The sequence below is a fragment of the Ahaetulla prasina genome, chromosome 6, assembly GCF_028640845.1.
Source record: "Ahaetulla prasina isolate Xishuangbanna chromosome 6, ASM2864084v1, whole genome shotgun sequence".
Lineage (NCBI taxonomy): Eukaryota > Metazoa > Chordata > Lepidosauria > Squamata > Colubridae > Ahaetulla > Ahaetulla prasina.
In genome coordinates this window covers 52,401,856-52,417,771 of record NC_080544.1, presented here as the reverse complement: position 1 = coordinate 52,417,771, position 15,916 = coordinate 52,401,856, and the positions used below count along the sequence as shown (strand labels likewise).

Genomic DNA, 15,916 nt, shown 5'->3' with positions numbered 1-15,916 from the left:
TTATCAACAGCAGAGAGGTTCTACATTCACATAAGTCTAAAGGGCTTCCAAAGGATAAATAGGCCAGCTGGTTGGGTCTGTTTAGTCATATATTAGGATACATATGGAATAAGACATGCCCCAAAAGGATGAAAGCCGAACACCTCATTCTCCCTACCTTTTCTGCCTTTTTAAAGGCCTTTTTAATCCACATTCTTCAGATGGGACATTAAAAAGAGATTGGAACTATGAGCAAGAAGAGGGCAAGAGGGGGGAGGATTCAGTTGTCTTCACCTCTAGGATCTTTTGACGAAAAACATTTACACCATGTTTATACATGAAAGGAAATGACATGCACATTTTTAAAATATGGTTTGTGCCATTATATCTGTTTTGGTCTTTATTTTGCCTTATTATTGACCCATTCTTTTGCTCTGGAGAAAAACTTGAGTGAGATGAGAGAGAGAGAGAGCAGGAGAGGGAGAGGGAGAGGGAGAGAGTGCATAGTAATGAGGAAGAGTAATTCTCTTTCCAGGCCACTTATATCGAGTCACTTGGGTTTTGAGAAATGTGATTCTATGTCTAATATAAAAACACAGGCTTCCTTTCATCTGGAAAGGAGCATTTCCTTCTACAAAGGATCACCCTAATGTACCAATCACTTGGGTCCTGATTACAGAACAGAAAGTTTCTGAAAGTAGTTATCAAGGTCTGGAAAACCTTGAACTCCGTTCAGTTCATCCAGGATATAAATTGAATGATCAAATAAAGAGGGAGGGTGGGAATGAGAGCCCACTCTTAATCAGGAAGCCTCTTTGTCAGTTTTACACAGACATCTGGCAAAACCTTGTTTGTAGTTGAAGAAATCAAAAACATCTTTTGTTACCTCACTGATGAGTTCAGAAGCTTTCTTCTTTGCTTCAATCTCCAAGGCCCCGGGTATGATACAGCCAACTCCTCTCATAAAGTTCAAGTCAGATCGGTATAAATTCTATGAGAAACCAATCAAAACTAATTGATAGCATAGAACTAAGAAGTGGTTATTCAAATGCTTTCATTATAAATAACTTCTGCTGCATGAAACATATATAACCTTCAACCATACTGGAATTGAATTTCCTTGTTTCATGATCAGAATAACAGAATAACAGATTTGGAAGGGACCTTGTAGGTCTTCTAGTCCAATCCCCTGCTAAGGCAGGAATCCATTTCAGATAAATGGTTCATTTAAAAACACTTTCATTTAAATGCACAAAACGTTAGTCCAGTATTTGTCTGTCTGTCTGTCTGTCTATCTATCTACTATCTAACTATTGGCAGAAAACAATATCTAATTCTGAAGTCGATTATGTATAAAATTGTAAATTATTTTCGATATTTCCTCTAAAAATCATTCATATCAATTAAAAACCCTACATTGATGAAATGATCATGTTTACACTCGCCCTAGAAACATGGAATGACTACTTTTTTAATGTCACAGTGGGTATTACATATATGTATGTACATGTGTGTCAACACACACACACATAGTTTACACATTTTTAATAGTTATTAAAAGATACAAAAATTTCACAGATAGAAAAAGGCAGCCTGCCTGGGGAAAATGGTCTCCATATATGGACATTTTACTTCAGTCTGGAAACCTTCATAGCCAGATTTTTGGAAGCCCTTTTGATTATTGCTTCTTAATGTCAAGTCTATCTGTAACAAATTCTCGTCTAGTCCACAGTTTGATGTGGATGAGATGACAGATCTAGCTTACTCAAAAAAAGCTAGTTGTTCACTTCAAAATGTGTCCTCCCAAATTTTAGTTTGGCAGAAACAATTATCTTAGAGCTAGGGAAATAGAATAGCTACTGGCATCCATAATCTTCTACAAGAGACTGGAGGCACTGGGCCACAGGGTTAGGCCAAATGGGTCCTGTTGTTGCTGCACCATTTTTTCTGGTGGTGGGCAGGATCCTTTTGGGGTGCCAGATTCTATAGTCAGGATGGTAGAGTTCCGTAGCTCATGGTGTTAGGGAATTTCAACCTGTCATCTCTGGTTGGAGTGTCAGGAATCCTTATTATTGTTATAGCCCAAACTAACATGGGAGACAGCATGTTATAACCACAACACAGTCTGATTAATATATGTCCTTTGTCGTGGTAAAATAGCTCTGATTTCTATTGCACAGTGTCAATGTCATCAACAAGGAGAATGGACTATTGCTGACATTTGTGGAATCCAACTCATTTCCAGAGAGCACTAGGGGAGATTCCTAAACAAGTCCACTGAGATTTAATTGTTAGCTAGAATGTCAGGACAACAATGGCTTTGTGATGAAATTGCACCTGAGCAACATCTCCCTGTCCACCAAGTAAACAGAACTCCTCGGACTACTGAGGAGTTCCAGAAATTGCTGTGTTATTTTAAGAACTGAATGTAAACTATTCAAGAGACCTATTTGAGCAGCATATAAATCCAGTACATACAATACATAAATATATTAGAAGATATATTCTTAAAACTCAGTCTTTAAATTTTCATAGGAGCAGAATGGGGAGGTATATTTATACCAGAGTCCCTAATCTTTCTGGCTTTGCAGACTGGTTGGGGGGGGGATGGTTCCGTGTGAGTGGGAGGCAAGCATATGTACAGGCACAGCTCCATTTGCATTAGTGATGTGCATACGCACCAGCTGCTCACCCAAATTGAGAGCATATGCATGCGTTTGCCCGCTGCTCATGCAAGTGTGGATGCACGTACGCTTGGCCACCATTTCCATGGTCCAATGGTAAATAGCTCATGGCCCACTAGTGAGCCGAGGCCCAGAGTTTGCGGACTCCTGATTTATACTGATTAAGGGAGGAAAATAAATGATTATAAAACTATAATTTATTATTATAAAAGTATACTTTAAATGGCTCAGCCCACTTTGGGCATAGCCCCACTTTGATTTGAATCTGACCTTGCCCAATTTTCAAATATGATTTCAAAGATGGATCTGGCTCTCTGTCTAACAGAAAATGTTCAACCCTCAATTATACATGGTATGCAGAACCATAGTTTACCTCACTCTGTAGTTTGTAAGCTTTTTTAGCACACTGCAGCCGCATATCCTCCGACAGCGATGTATAATCATGAAGCAGTTGTCTATATTCCTGATCACTGATCAAAGACTGGGCTTTTCTGGCATGTACTAAATTCACCATGTCTAATGGTAGGTAGAACTTATTCTTCTGATTATCAAAATCTTTCCTGTAATTTATCTAAGAAGGAAGTAAAAACAAATGCTATTTTTCAGTCATGACTTAAAAGACATTCATAGAAAGTCATTTGACAAATTCTTTTGAAACTATTCATATTATTATTATTATTATTACTATTATTATTATTATTATTATTGAAACAGGCAAAAATTATAATATAATCACAGGAAACATCTGGTCACTGGAACATACGGTTATTATTTGCTCCTCAACAAGCTTGGCATGCGTTATGTGCACATTACTGAATCCTGTTTCCAAGTATAAGAAGTCTTAGAAGTCTTTCTAGTAATTTCGAAACAGTTCTTCAATGAAAAATGCCTGTATTATATTTGTGAACAAAACCAACACTAGCCAGAGCATAAAACAACTGAAAGAAGCAGTATAAAATCAGAAAATATGGAGAGACCTGGTCCATAGAATCACCAAAAATATGACATGATTATCATCATCATCATCTTGCTAGAAAATTAGAAGCAATAATATCTTTTGTCCTCTTCATTTTTCTTCTTACATCTTCTTTTGACATTGTTCCTGAATGTATCCTCCCTTCCATTGCCATACTTAATATTGGTGCAGTATTAAGTTAACATTTTTATTTTTTACTCATTTTGTTGGATCTGTGTTCCAAAAGCTTAAGGCATCTTACATGCAGGTCTCCTTTCATTGTATCCTCACAGAAACAAGATCTTAAGAAGCAGTGGCCTCCAACCTTTTGGGCACCAGGCAGCGGTTCTGTGGAGAGACGTTTTTCCATGGACCGTAGACGGTGTGGTTTGCCTGCATCCCACGGATGAGGCTTACCTTGTCTGCATGGTCTGTCTGATTTCTGGCATGCTGCAGACTGGTGCTGGTCCATGGACCGGGGGTTGGGGACCCCTGTTATAATGCACAATAACTCAGATAGCTTAAGAACTTATTTAGGGAAGACAAGACTATCACTGGTTTAAACAATGATAGTGACATGGATATTCTGGAGACATCTTGGCCCTGACTCCAGGTACTGAAGAAAGATAGCAAAGGGAGTTATGGTATTAATGCATGCATGCATTCTGTTTTTTCTTTTGTTTTGATAGGCACCTGCTTGGTTGATGAAATAAGCAGGATGCGGGATTAGATAGATAATTAGATTAGAGTAGACTAGACTAGATTAGATAATTCTTTCAAGGATCTTATATTCTTATGCCAATAGAGGTGAAAGTCTCATCCACTTATTTTGTTTTGAATCTTAACCAATTAAATGTTTGCTTATTAAAAATATGATGATACAAGTTAATTTAGTGTATCACTTACATCACTTTGTAGCAAAGCTGCATGCATGAAGTGAGAAATGTTTATATCTTCCAAGCCATGGGAACCAATCAACTGCCCCTTCATTTTCTCAAACGCCTCCTTATACTTATACTGAGGAAGAAAAAGAAAAGATTAACATAGCAAAAACATGAAAAGTGAAATAAAAGTATGTATTACTCCATTGCTTTTTGTTGTCTTCTCAGATAGTGAAGACTTTATGTAAAGCCATATGTATCAAATGGCCATATTCAGGCGAAACCAAATCTGGTTTACAAGAAAGGAAATGTGAGTTTAGAAATTTAAATTACATTTATTAACATGCACTTTATTTAAACAACAGCTGGTTTCTAATTGTTATGAGTAATACTAAAGTGGTACTAAAGTGGCACTAAAAACACACAGTGTTATATTTATTCACATAATCCTTGAAAATATAGATACATGTTATCCAATTACAATAGATCACCTGCTCATTTGTTTTATTTGTTGAAGTCCATATAATGGCCTAAACTGAGTTGCAATATTACTGAGGGTGAGCTTAACATCTCTGAGTTAAACTCTTAATATACTTGGAGAAAAGATTTAAGAATTACTCTAAATAATAATTAAACTATTAAACCATTTTTAAGCAATAAGAGAAACAATAGATAAATACTTTAACCTAAAAACCACACTAGAATATATTCAGTCTGTTACCTGAATTTCCTAGTTCTAAAGTAAAAAGCTTTATAATAATAATGTAATGTTATTGTACTTTTGGAGACTGCAACTGAAAGTTTAATAGGTAGGTATACTTCTAGATAACAAATTCAAGGACCTGTGTTAATTAATTGGGGCTATCTTTGTTTCTGAGCCATTGCTCCATAAATAAATAAAATAAAGGACATAATATTTCAGTATCAATTTCAAGTCTATCTTATCATATACGATACAGACAAAATAAGAGGCAATTTTATATACTGTTTGATTCTATTTCACAACTGCACTTAAGAATTTTATTGGGAATAAGGGGGAATATTCCTCTTTGTTCATGAACACTAACTTTAACATTCAAATTCCAAGAGGACTTTTAACAGTAAATAAACACTTTTTAAAAAATATCTTCCCTTCTTCCTTCCAGTTTGCCAATATAAATTATATAATACAGTTATCAAATGCAATGTTTAAAGCTACATTAGGATCCATTTACCTAATTCTACTTAGCAATATTTAATTCGCACATAAAATTTGTGGAAATAATTTGAAATTCTTTATACGCCAAAGATATTTGCTTTCTTCCATTGTCCTTTTCCAGTGTCTAAACAAAATGCCCTTACAATTATTTCTTTGCCATTGTTACTAAATCAACTTACATCACTTATAATTTCATTAGAAGTCTTTGCTGTCTGGAAAGGAATGGCATCCAGTTTTAATTTATAACCACCATGTTGCATTTTATTCCAGGATTCTTTGTAGTGAGTCTGTTTGGAAATAAAAAGTAAGACCAACATCCATTTAGTGACACTCAAAGCATGTTCTTCCCTTCAAAAAACAAGCACCTATACCTAGAATGTACAGCCCAAACTTATATAAATTACAGTAACTTGTTTTTAACAAAATAGGCTTCTCTACTTAGGTCAGTATTGTACATTGTTAGTGTTATAGTTCATATGTGATGCTATATGTTCATATGTTGACATCCGACAGAATCTTGAAACCTGCTTCAGTTGGATGTCAGAATGACCTTGGAAACAGGAGGTGAAGAGGACAATAGCCTAGAAAACAGTCAAAGAAGAGCTATCTCAGCCAAAAAGAAATGAGGGTAGAGGAAATATTTCAGAAGGGACTCTCATAGTTCTCTGGAAAGTAAAGGCAATTGAGGGGAGAAGGGAGATTCTGTTACTGTAATCTTACGATAAAACTAACACTAGTATTCATAGTTTTTATTTTGTTTGCCTGGACAATAGAAGAGCAATAGAACTTAGATGTATATATTACTTCATAGTGCTTTATAGCCCTTTCTAAGCAGTTTACAGAGTCAACATATTGCCGCCAACAAATTGGATCCTTATTTTATCGACCTCGGAAGGATGGAAGGCTGAGTTAACCTTGAGCCCTGTCAAGATCAAACTCCTGGCAGTGGCCAGAGTTAGTCTGCAGTACTGCATTCTAACCACTGCACCACCATGGCTCTTCTTGAATAGCTGATAGTTAGACCCATTGATTCAAATTAGAACTATGATTAATCTGAAAAAGGTTAATCTAGATTCAGTCCAATGTGTCTGAAGTAGTCATTTTATTATCTTGTCTAGGGGCAGCGAAATTATTTTGCCTATCTCCACTAATTTTTACCTTTAGTATTGGCAATAGCAATAGCACTTAGACTTACATACCACTTCACAGTGCTTTCCAGCCCTTTCTAAACAGTTTACAAAAGCTTCTTTTTTATCTGAATTTGCAGTTATCATAAAAGGTGTCAGTAATAAAAGCACTAGCAAGAAGAAATCAACACTTAAAATGCCCCAGATGTAACATATTGCATTCTGGAGAATAAATGGCATCTAAGCATTATAGAAAATTACATTGGGGCCATTTTTGTTGTAATGCAAACTGCATCTGAGGCATTTTGAATAAAAGCAATGGTGGCTACCTTCAAGATGATAGGATAAATGTGCTGAACCTATAAAAGTAACTATTTTTACTTTTTACTATTTTTACTATTTTTAAGGGCCGGGATAGCTCAGGCCATTAAGAAGCCTGTTATTAGAACACAGAGCCTGCAATTACTGCAGGTTCAAGCCCGGCCCAAGGTTGACTCAGCCTTCCATCCTTTATAAGGTAGGTAAAATGAGGACCCAGATTGTTGGGGGGGCAATAAGTTGACTTTGTAAAAATATACAAATAGAATGAGACTATTGCCTTATACACTGTAAGCCGCCCTGAGTCTTCGGAGAAGGGCGGGATATAAATGTAAACAAACAAAAAACAAAAAAACTATAATTGAATGATTCCTTGCTTACAAAAAAGGCTATGTAGCAAATTTCAAAAACCGCTACAGAAATATATGCATCAAATAAAAACTGAATGCACTAATTACCACACCAAGCAAGAAGAAGACCTCTTGCGCAAAAATTCCAATCGTGCTTTTTATAATTTTGTGAACAACAAACTTAAAGACTCTAGATCCATCCCACCACTAAAAGATTCCAACAACAAAGAATATAATGATGAAACAGTTAAAGCAAACCTTTTCAACACATTCTTTGGCACAGTCTTTGTTAACAGTAATGACTTATATCCGACATTCCCCAATCGTACCAACAATGAGTGCAACGACCTAATACACATAGATTTCACAGAAGATAATGTTGAAAAAGCTCTTCGCAAACTTAAACCATCCCTATCTATTGGACCTGATGGACTATGTGCATACTTCTTAAAAAGATTTCCACTAATATAGCAGAACCCCTAAGCATAATTTTTGAAAAAGCTTTCATGACCAGTTCCTTTCCCAAACTTTGGTCACTTGCCACGGTCATCCCTATCTTCAAAAAAGGAGACCCCAGCCTAGTTGAAAATTACAGACCTATCTCTCTTTGCTGTGTCACCTGCAAAGTAATGGAATCTATAATCAACCAATCCATTACCCTCCATCTAGAAACAACCAACCTACTCTCTAAAAAACAATTTTGTTTCAGAAAAAAAATATCCTGTAATTTACAACTTCTTCACTGCAAAAACATATGGACTACAAATCTTGATTAGGGCAAAGCAATAGATGCAATCTACATAGACTTCTGCAAAGCTTTCAATTCAGTAGTACATGATAAACTTCTCCTAAAACTAAAATCCTATGGCATCTCAGGACCCCTCTACAATTGGATAACAGCTTTTCTATCAAACAGACAACAAGTGGTCAAAATTGGCAATGCTCTATCAAATCCTGTTCCTGTTAAAAGTGGCATTCCCCAAGGCAGCGTTCTTGGATCAACACTCTTCATATTATACATTAATGATCTCTGTGACCATATTACAAGTAATTTTGTTCTCTTTGCTGATGATGTCAAACTATTTAACACCACCAACAATACAGCTATCCTCCAAAAAGACCTAGACTTTTTATCTGAATGGTCTAAAACTTGGCAACTCTAAATCTCAACCAGCAAATGCTCAGTCTTACATATTGGAAAAAAGAACCTAAACACTAAGTACAAGCTTGATGGACATTACCTTACTGATGACCCCCACCCTGTTAAAGATCTTGGAGTTTTCATATCAAATGATTTAAGTGCCAAAGCCCACTGTAACTACATCACAAAAAAGGCCTTAAAAGTTGTAAACCTAGTATTACGTAGCTTCTTCTCCAAAAACACTACACTAATAACCAGAGCATATAAAACATTTGCTAGACCAATTCTTGAATACAGCTCGACTGTTTGGAACCCATACCACATTTCTGACATCAATACAATTGAACGTGTCCAGATATATTTTACAAGAAGAGTTCCCCACTCCTCCGAATACAACAAAATACCTTATGCCACCAGACTTGAAATCCTGGGTTTAGAAAATTTAGAACTACGCCGCCTTCGACATGACCTGAGTTTAACTCATAGAATCATCTATTACAATGTCCTTCCTGTCGAAGACTACTTCAGCTTCAATTGTAACGATACATGAGCACACAATAGACTTAAGTTTAATGTTAACCGCTCCAATCTTGATTGCAGAAAATATGACTTCAGTAACAGAGTTGTTAATGCTTGGAATACACTACCTGACTCTGTGGTCTCTTCCCAAAATCCCCAAAGCTTCAACCAAAAACTATCTACCATTGACCTCACCCCATTCCTAAGAGGTCTGTAAGGGGCGTGCATAAGAGCACAAACGTGCCTACCGTTCCTGTCCTATTGTTTCCTTTCATTATATCCAAATAATATAGTTATTACATACTCATACTCATATATATGCTTATATTTTGTATAATTATTTCACGCTTATGCTTATATATACTGTGTGACCAAATAAATAAAATAAAATAAATAAAATACATAATGTTATTACACCACAAATAACTTGGTTGCAAATTTTGCAACTTCTACCCTTTGATTTAAGGAGATTATGGAAGATTAATTGTCACAATTAAGTACTTGTTATAAGAACACCAAACTTTATCTCAGTTCAGTCTTGGTCTTCTGTGGCATCTTGAAATCTTCTTTTCAGAAAGCCAGACAGACAACAATGTGGCAAAGTTGCCATTCTTAAAAATGAGAGGAACAGAAAAAATTCATATGCATAAGACTGGTCTTAAAACCCCTTACTTACAGGCAGCTTATCCTCAAGAAAGAAAGTGAGAAAAATACATTTTACACAGCTATAGTTAATATAAAGAAAGTCAAGATGTAACCTAAAAATCTTACCTCACTGATGTTCAAAGCATTTTGCTTAGCTTGAGAGATCTCAGGAAGTTCTGCTATTTGGGTATAATTATGTTTGACATTCTCCCCATGTTCTTTATAAAGCCTCTGCAAAATTCAGAAAATACTTTGTAGGGCACCATTACATGTTTTTGTGTTTAGTAACCCTTTCCACCCTCCCCCAAATCAATCCTTATCAAATTAATTCAAGAACTATAGCCAGTATAAGAATTCATTAAGTTATTATTTTCTTGTGACTGTCTTTATTAACTGGAGATTTAAAATCTCGGTTGCGATTGCGGCATCTAGAATCTGGAGCAGTCTTCTAAGTCAGCTATTTCCAGTCATGTCATTGAAACCTTTTTGACAAATTGTGAATTCCTTCCTTGGTATACAGCCAGACCATTCTTTGCTTATCATATAGTAAAGTTTATAAAGTGATGATTCACAACAGCAGTGGTTTTTTTTAATTTAAATATGACTACATTAATTAGCTTCTGTCAAAGAATAGCATCCCATTATCTCAATTGAGTGTGAATGGGGAGAATCTATATGCTGCTGTCTCATGCTAGAAATTCTTTTCTAAAACATAGCACTTGCAGGACAACGTGCTCTGGAAGACAGAATTATCTCCTGCTGTTTTCTGAGTTTTGAAATCCTTGATGGCAGATTTATTCATTTATAAGGCCTGAGTAAGATAATTATTTTAACTCTTGAATATGAATATGGAGTGCTTCCCAGCAGTGGTGAAATCTGAACCGGTTCGCTGGCTGCGCATGCATGCTGTGCCTGTATGCGCAGTGCGCACAACACACCAAATGCAAGGTGTGCATGTGCAGTTCATGCCAAAAGGAGGCATGGGGTAAGTAGAACAGCACGGGGGGGATGATTAGCTGTGCTGCACAATCTTTTTTTTTACTTTTAAAAGTATTTTTTTATAACCTCTTTGACCAAAGAAGTGATAAAAAATGCTTTTAAAAGTAAAAAAAAAAGGCTCTGTCGATCACACGGCTCACCTGTTAAGGATTTAAGGAAAACTTTAAATTTAAGGAAAACATTTCAAGAAGATTATGTGTAATAAAATGCCTAGAATCCCATGAAAAAACCTTCATGCATTCCCCCGAAGTCTGAAATACAAACTAGCATTCCATATTGGTAAGCCTTTGAAGTAAAACAGCTATTTGAATATAATACTACAATGATATTTTGTGCATTATTTGAAATCTAATGATTTGAGTCATGAACACAAATAATAAAAATTGAAGCCAAGTCAAAGGAGGGGGGAGCAGGGATTTTTGCTACCGGTTCTCTGAACCACCTGCTGCCATTGCTACCGGATCAGCAGATCCAATCAGAACTGGGAGCATTTCACCCCTGCTTCTCAGGCTTATTTATTTATCAACATACCATACATGTTCCCCTGAGCCAGTGAGGATAACTTAGGAAAATGCCTCTTCCCAATAATTCTTAACTGGCACCTACTGTATTATTTTTTCACAGTGGGGTAATAATTATTTTTCCAGGTTTTAAATCTCACTGTGCACTTATGTTATGATTTAATTTGCTTATTTTATTGTTTTATTTTACATTAAATTAATATAAATTATTATATTTATATTATAAATTATATTATAAATTATTCTTATATTAGGATTATTTCTAAATGGATAGCTGTATTTAAATTTGAAATACAACAACATAAATCATTTTTCACCTCATGTAACTGTCTTTTGAATGTATCCATCAAAGAATTACCTAATACTTCAGAAATAATCTGCTGTAGATTATGTATATGGCTATATAAGATTGAAGTGAACTGATTACTGGAACTGATTTATTGTAAAAAAGAGAATTACTAATAATTGTTTCAGTGAGAGAAAGAGAAATTCATATTTAAAATGTTTCCTAAGGAGAAAAAATAAATATTACAAATATAATGCTGATATGGTTGTAAATTGTAAACATATGTTTAATGTACCAAACTGTATGAGTCAGTATAGGGTTACAAATTTATCTGTCTATATATGAGTGTTCTGCTAGGCTTTTTAGAAGAATGGTAGGTTTCCATTAACACAAGTTTCTCAGTTCCTGAAAATGAGGTCAATGACAGAGAAAACTAGTGCTTCAATCAGATCATTCAAAGAGGCTACCACTTTTATAATCATAATGTATATACATTACAACTTACATCCACAGCCTGGTTATAACTAATTCTAGCCTGGATCATCTCAGGAGTGTCTTTAATACTGGTAAACTTCAAAGCATATGGGTGCTGACGGTATTTCTTCTGTTGAGCAAAAAAAAAAGATCAAAGCAGTGAATTTTGTGCTGCTCTTTCATGCTATTTGAAATAAAAAAAAATCATAGGTTGCTTGAGATTAGAGTGAATGTGTAAACATAATTATTATTCCTCTTTCTTCATGCTTATCACCTAAGAACTTTCAGATTAGAATTAGTTTCCATTTAAAACTAATTTTTACTAGTGTGATCATACAGCATTTCCACTTAAAATTTACGGAAAACATTTCAAGAGGATTATGTGTAATAAAATACCCAGAATCCCATGAAAAAACCTTCATGCATTCCCCCGAAGTCTGAAATACAAACTAGCATTCCATATTGGTAAGCCCTTGAAGTAAAACAGCTATTTGAATATAATACTACAATGATATTTTGTGTATTATTTGAAATCTGATGATTTAAGTCATGAACACAAATAATAAAAATTGAAGCCAAGTCAAAGAGGCATTTCTGATAGCCTATCTTATTGCTTATGTTACACATAAAAATGTGATATTTGATCATATGTTTTTTGTATACAGATCGTTTACTTCAAGGATACTGGATTGTGACATTTATATTAACATCACTTACAGTGCTTCTTTATTGTGCTATTCCCACAAGTGAAAATAATTGGTTCACCAATTTAACTGTTGTAATAAAAATATTTTAAAATATTTTTTTTAAAAAATGGTAGACACTTGCTTCAAAAACTAAAAACATCCTCGTACGTATAAAGATAGAGTTCATAACAATTAGGTAAAAGACTCTTATGATTGCTAGGGACAAAAATTAATAGATATCCAATTTTTAGAAAATACATTCCTTCAAATTATAATTGCAAGCGAAGTGAAATATACAATAGTTGGTAAAAATCACAGCTTCCAAAGTACTGCCATTTCAATGGTGAAAATATTAAAGCTGCAAAATAATTATACCAAGTGCCTGCATATTGTTTGCTTAAAACAATATTGTAAAAGCATAAATATTTTGTTTTGTTTTGTACTCTCTGGTTAAACAGCTTCAGCAACACTAAAACTGTACTAGAAAATCTGCGATTAAATGTATGTCTTCTATAAATGACCATGCCTCTCATCATACCATCTTTAGTGTGACTGCACAAAAGTACTTATGAATCCTTAAATCCTTTTAACATACTTGCTAGGAATGCATATTCGAGAATTCAGAATATTTTGTTTGTGGATGGTCTTAATAGCATTCAGAAGCACCTATAAGCTGTATTTTGTTTTTGTTTTTTCTACTGAAAAAAGTATGTGAATCGGAAAGCTTGAGCATTAGATGTATTAATAAAATGCAAGGTGGTGGGACAGCAATTGTTTGATTGTCATTATTATTCATGATATCACTTGTCACCTCCTTTGCTTTTGGAAAGACTATATGGACTCCCGCTGTTTTCTGTTTGGTATCTGGCTTCCTTCTAATTATGACTACAATGCCTGGTTTTGAGAGCCTTTTTCTTTTCTCCCCCTTTCGGTGGAATTATTTTAATTTTATACCGACATTTTACATGCATTATGGGGCAGGTATCGCTACGGCTGTCATGAAATCTCACCTCGCTAATGAGTTCTCCTGCCTTCTGAGCCTGCTTCACATTTAATGACCCAGTGGCGATCCATCCAGCTCCTTTCATCCAGTTCAGATCTGCTCTGTATCGGTTCTGACAAAAGGAAATGAAAATGCTCCATTGTGGCTGCTCACACATTAAAAATGCCACCTAAAGAACTCACACATCAGAACACCAACTGAGCCAAATTAGAGCCTGCTTTTGTTTTATCCACTTCTTTGCAACTGTGGGTAGAAATGTGAAAGGGAGGAGGGTGGTTTAGAAAAGAGACCGTGAATGTGCTGACAGTGAACCTTTTTACTATAAGGTTTAAAAGAAAATGCATCGAGAAGGAACTTATTTATTTACTCCCCTTTTACTGATGACTAAATGGTTTCTGACAACATTCTCAAAGTATCAGTCATGAAAATCAGGGCCGGTTCAAAAGATTTCTCCACAGAAATCTTATTTTCTTGAAATAAGGCAAATGAGTACGATAAGCCTTGCTCCAAGGTAAGTGTGAATTGAGTTACAGCCATGAGAAAGATTTGGGGCAGTAAAGGAAATTAGTGAAAGTGCATACAGGAATGACTTATTTTAATCCCCTTTTTGTATAGTTGGAAAAGACCAGTGCAAATAAGCCATGTGTTAATTCTACCCTAAGTTACGTGAAAGAGGGATCTGTGAACTCATCATCATCGGGCAAATACACGTGCCTCTATTATAGGTATGGTTGATGAAATAGGTGGTATAATTTCTTGCCATGACAATATGGGTAGAGTAAAAAATTGTAGTATAAACTTTAAATTCAAATTAGTCCCATTTTTAAAAAAATATGCTTGTGCACACTCCCCCCAAACCCATGGAAAAAGTAACATATTCCCATCCCCTTTGTATTATTGATCTGTTCATAATGCTGGGCAATGCTCACTCAAAAATATTAAGTACACTTTCCAATCATATAGAAGTGGATGAGAAGAATAATATTGGTTTGCAAACATTATAATACTATGAAAAAGCACTCGCTCTGCATAGTTTGCAATACTATCCTCATTTCCAGATCCATCAGAAATTTATACAGAGTTGTATTTTAAAAAAATCCTACAGGGTTCCATAAATGAAGTTGTTTTTCATCCAGGATTTTACATTTTATCTAACTGAGGAATTGTGCCACACCAGATCAAATTATACTATAACTCCTACCATATTGGGATTCCATATTGTATTAAGTTATAATTTAGCAAACGCCTGACCCTTTGATAGAGCCACTGTGTCAGTGGACTTAGCATCATCAGACTGTGATAGTTGTAATCAGTAAACCTACCAAAGATTAACCATCCAAAGTTATTCTTTATGATTAATCCCAAATGGCTAAGAGAGTGTAAGGTTGTATAAAAATAATGAACTTCGGGACTTACATCACTCTGCAAGCCATAAGCCTGCTTGGCCCATTCCACCTTCATATCTGTGGGCAAGGCTGTATAGCGGTGCATGATTGTCTTATATCCTCTATCAGTGGCCAAGTCCTGAGCTTTCTTGGCATGGACAAGATTTACCATATCCATGGACACATGATATTGATTCTTTACGTCTTCAAATGCCTTTTTGTATTCCAGGTCACTCTGCAACTTGGATACATGAAGCAGGTGAGCCATTTGTGAGTCTTGGGTCACATCTTGCACTCCAATCAACTTTCCTCTAGTCTTTTCATAATTCTCCTTGTATTTTATCTGTTGAGAAAAATAATAGATTATGGCAGCAAAGAGAACGAAATAGTCTACTCATTATTAACTGTGGGATCAGATCCAGTTAACCTTTCTTATAAAGGTATGTCCAGGTAAGTTCTTGTTTATAAGATATAATTTATTGATTATGCTTAAATAAATGCTTAAATAAAGATGTATGCATTTATTCTAGTTTTAATAATTCCTAAGGGAGCATATTTTTAAATCAATACTCACATCACTTGCTAGGTCCCTCTTTGCCTTGGCTGTCAGGAATGGTATAGCATCAAGATGAAGTTCAAATCCTTTCTCTTTCTGCCTCTCCCAGGTACTCTTGTAGATTTTCTAAAAATATGTTAATACCACAATTATTTTGCTTGCTGTCATGAGCCACAGGCATCATAATAACACCCAATACCTCCAAAAGG

At 35.2% G+C, this 15,916-nt stretch overlaps 1 protein-coding gene across 2 annotated transcripts in view; it reads right to left on the bottom strand.

Annotated features, from left to right (window-relative positions):
- The window catches only part of NRAP (nebulin related anchoring protein), a 70,962-nt gene that overhangs the window by 20,190 nt on the left and 34,856 nt on the right, over positions 1–15,916 (bottom strand). For both annotated transcript variants that reach the window (XM_058187924.1, XM_058187925.1), the window contains 9 exons: positions 15,726–15,833; positions 15,183–15,494; positions 13,774–13,878; positions 12,109–12,207; positions 9,924–10,028; positions 5,877–5,984; positions 4,525–4,635; positions 3,037–3,234; positions 866–970 (listed from right to left, as the gene is read on the bottom strand). In XM_058187924.1, coding sequence (XP_058043907.1) covers positions 866–970; positions 3,037–3,234; positions 4,525–4,635; positions 5,877–5,984; positions 9,924–10,028; positions 12,109–12,207; positions 13,774–13,878; positions 15,183–15,494; positions 15,726–15,833 — 1,251 coding nt within the window. The remainder of the gene's footprint in view (positions 1–865; positions 971–3,036; positions 3,235–4,524; positions 4,636–5,876; positions 5,985–9,923; positions 10,029–12,108; positions 12,208–13,773; positions 13,879–15,182; positions 15,495–15,725; positions 15,834–15,916) is intronic.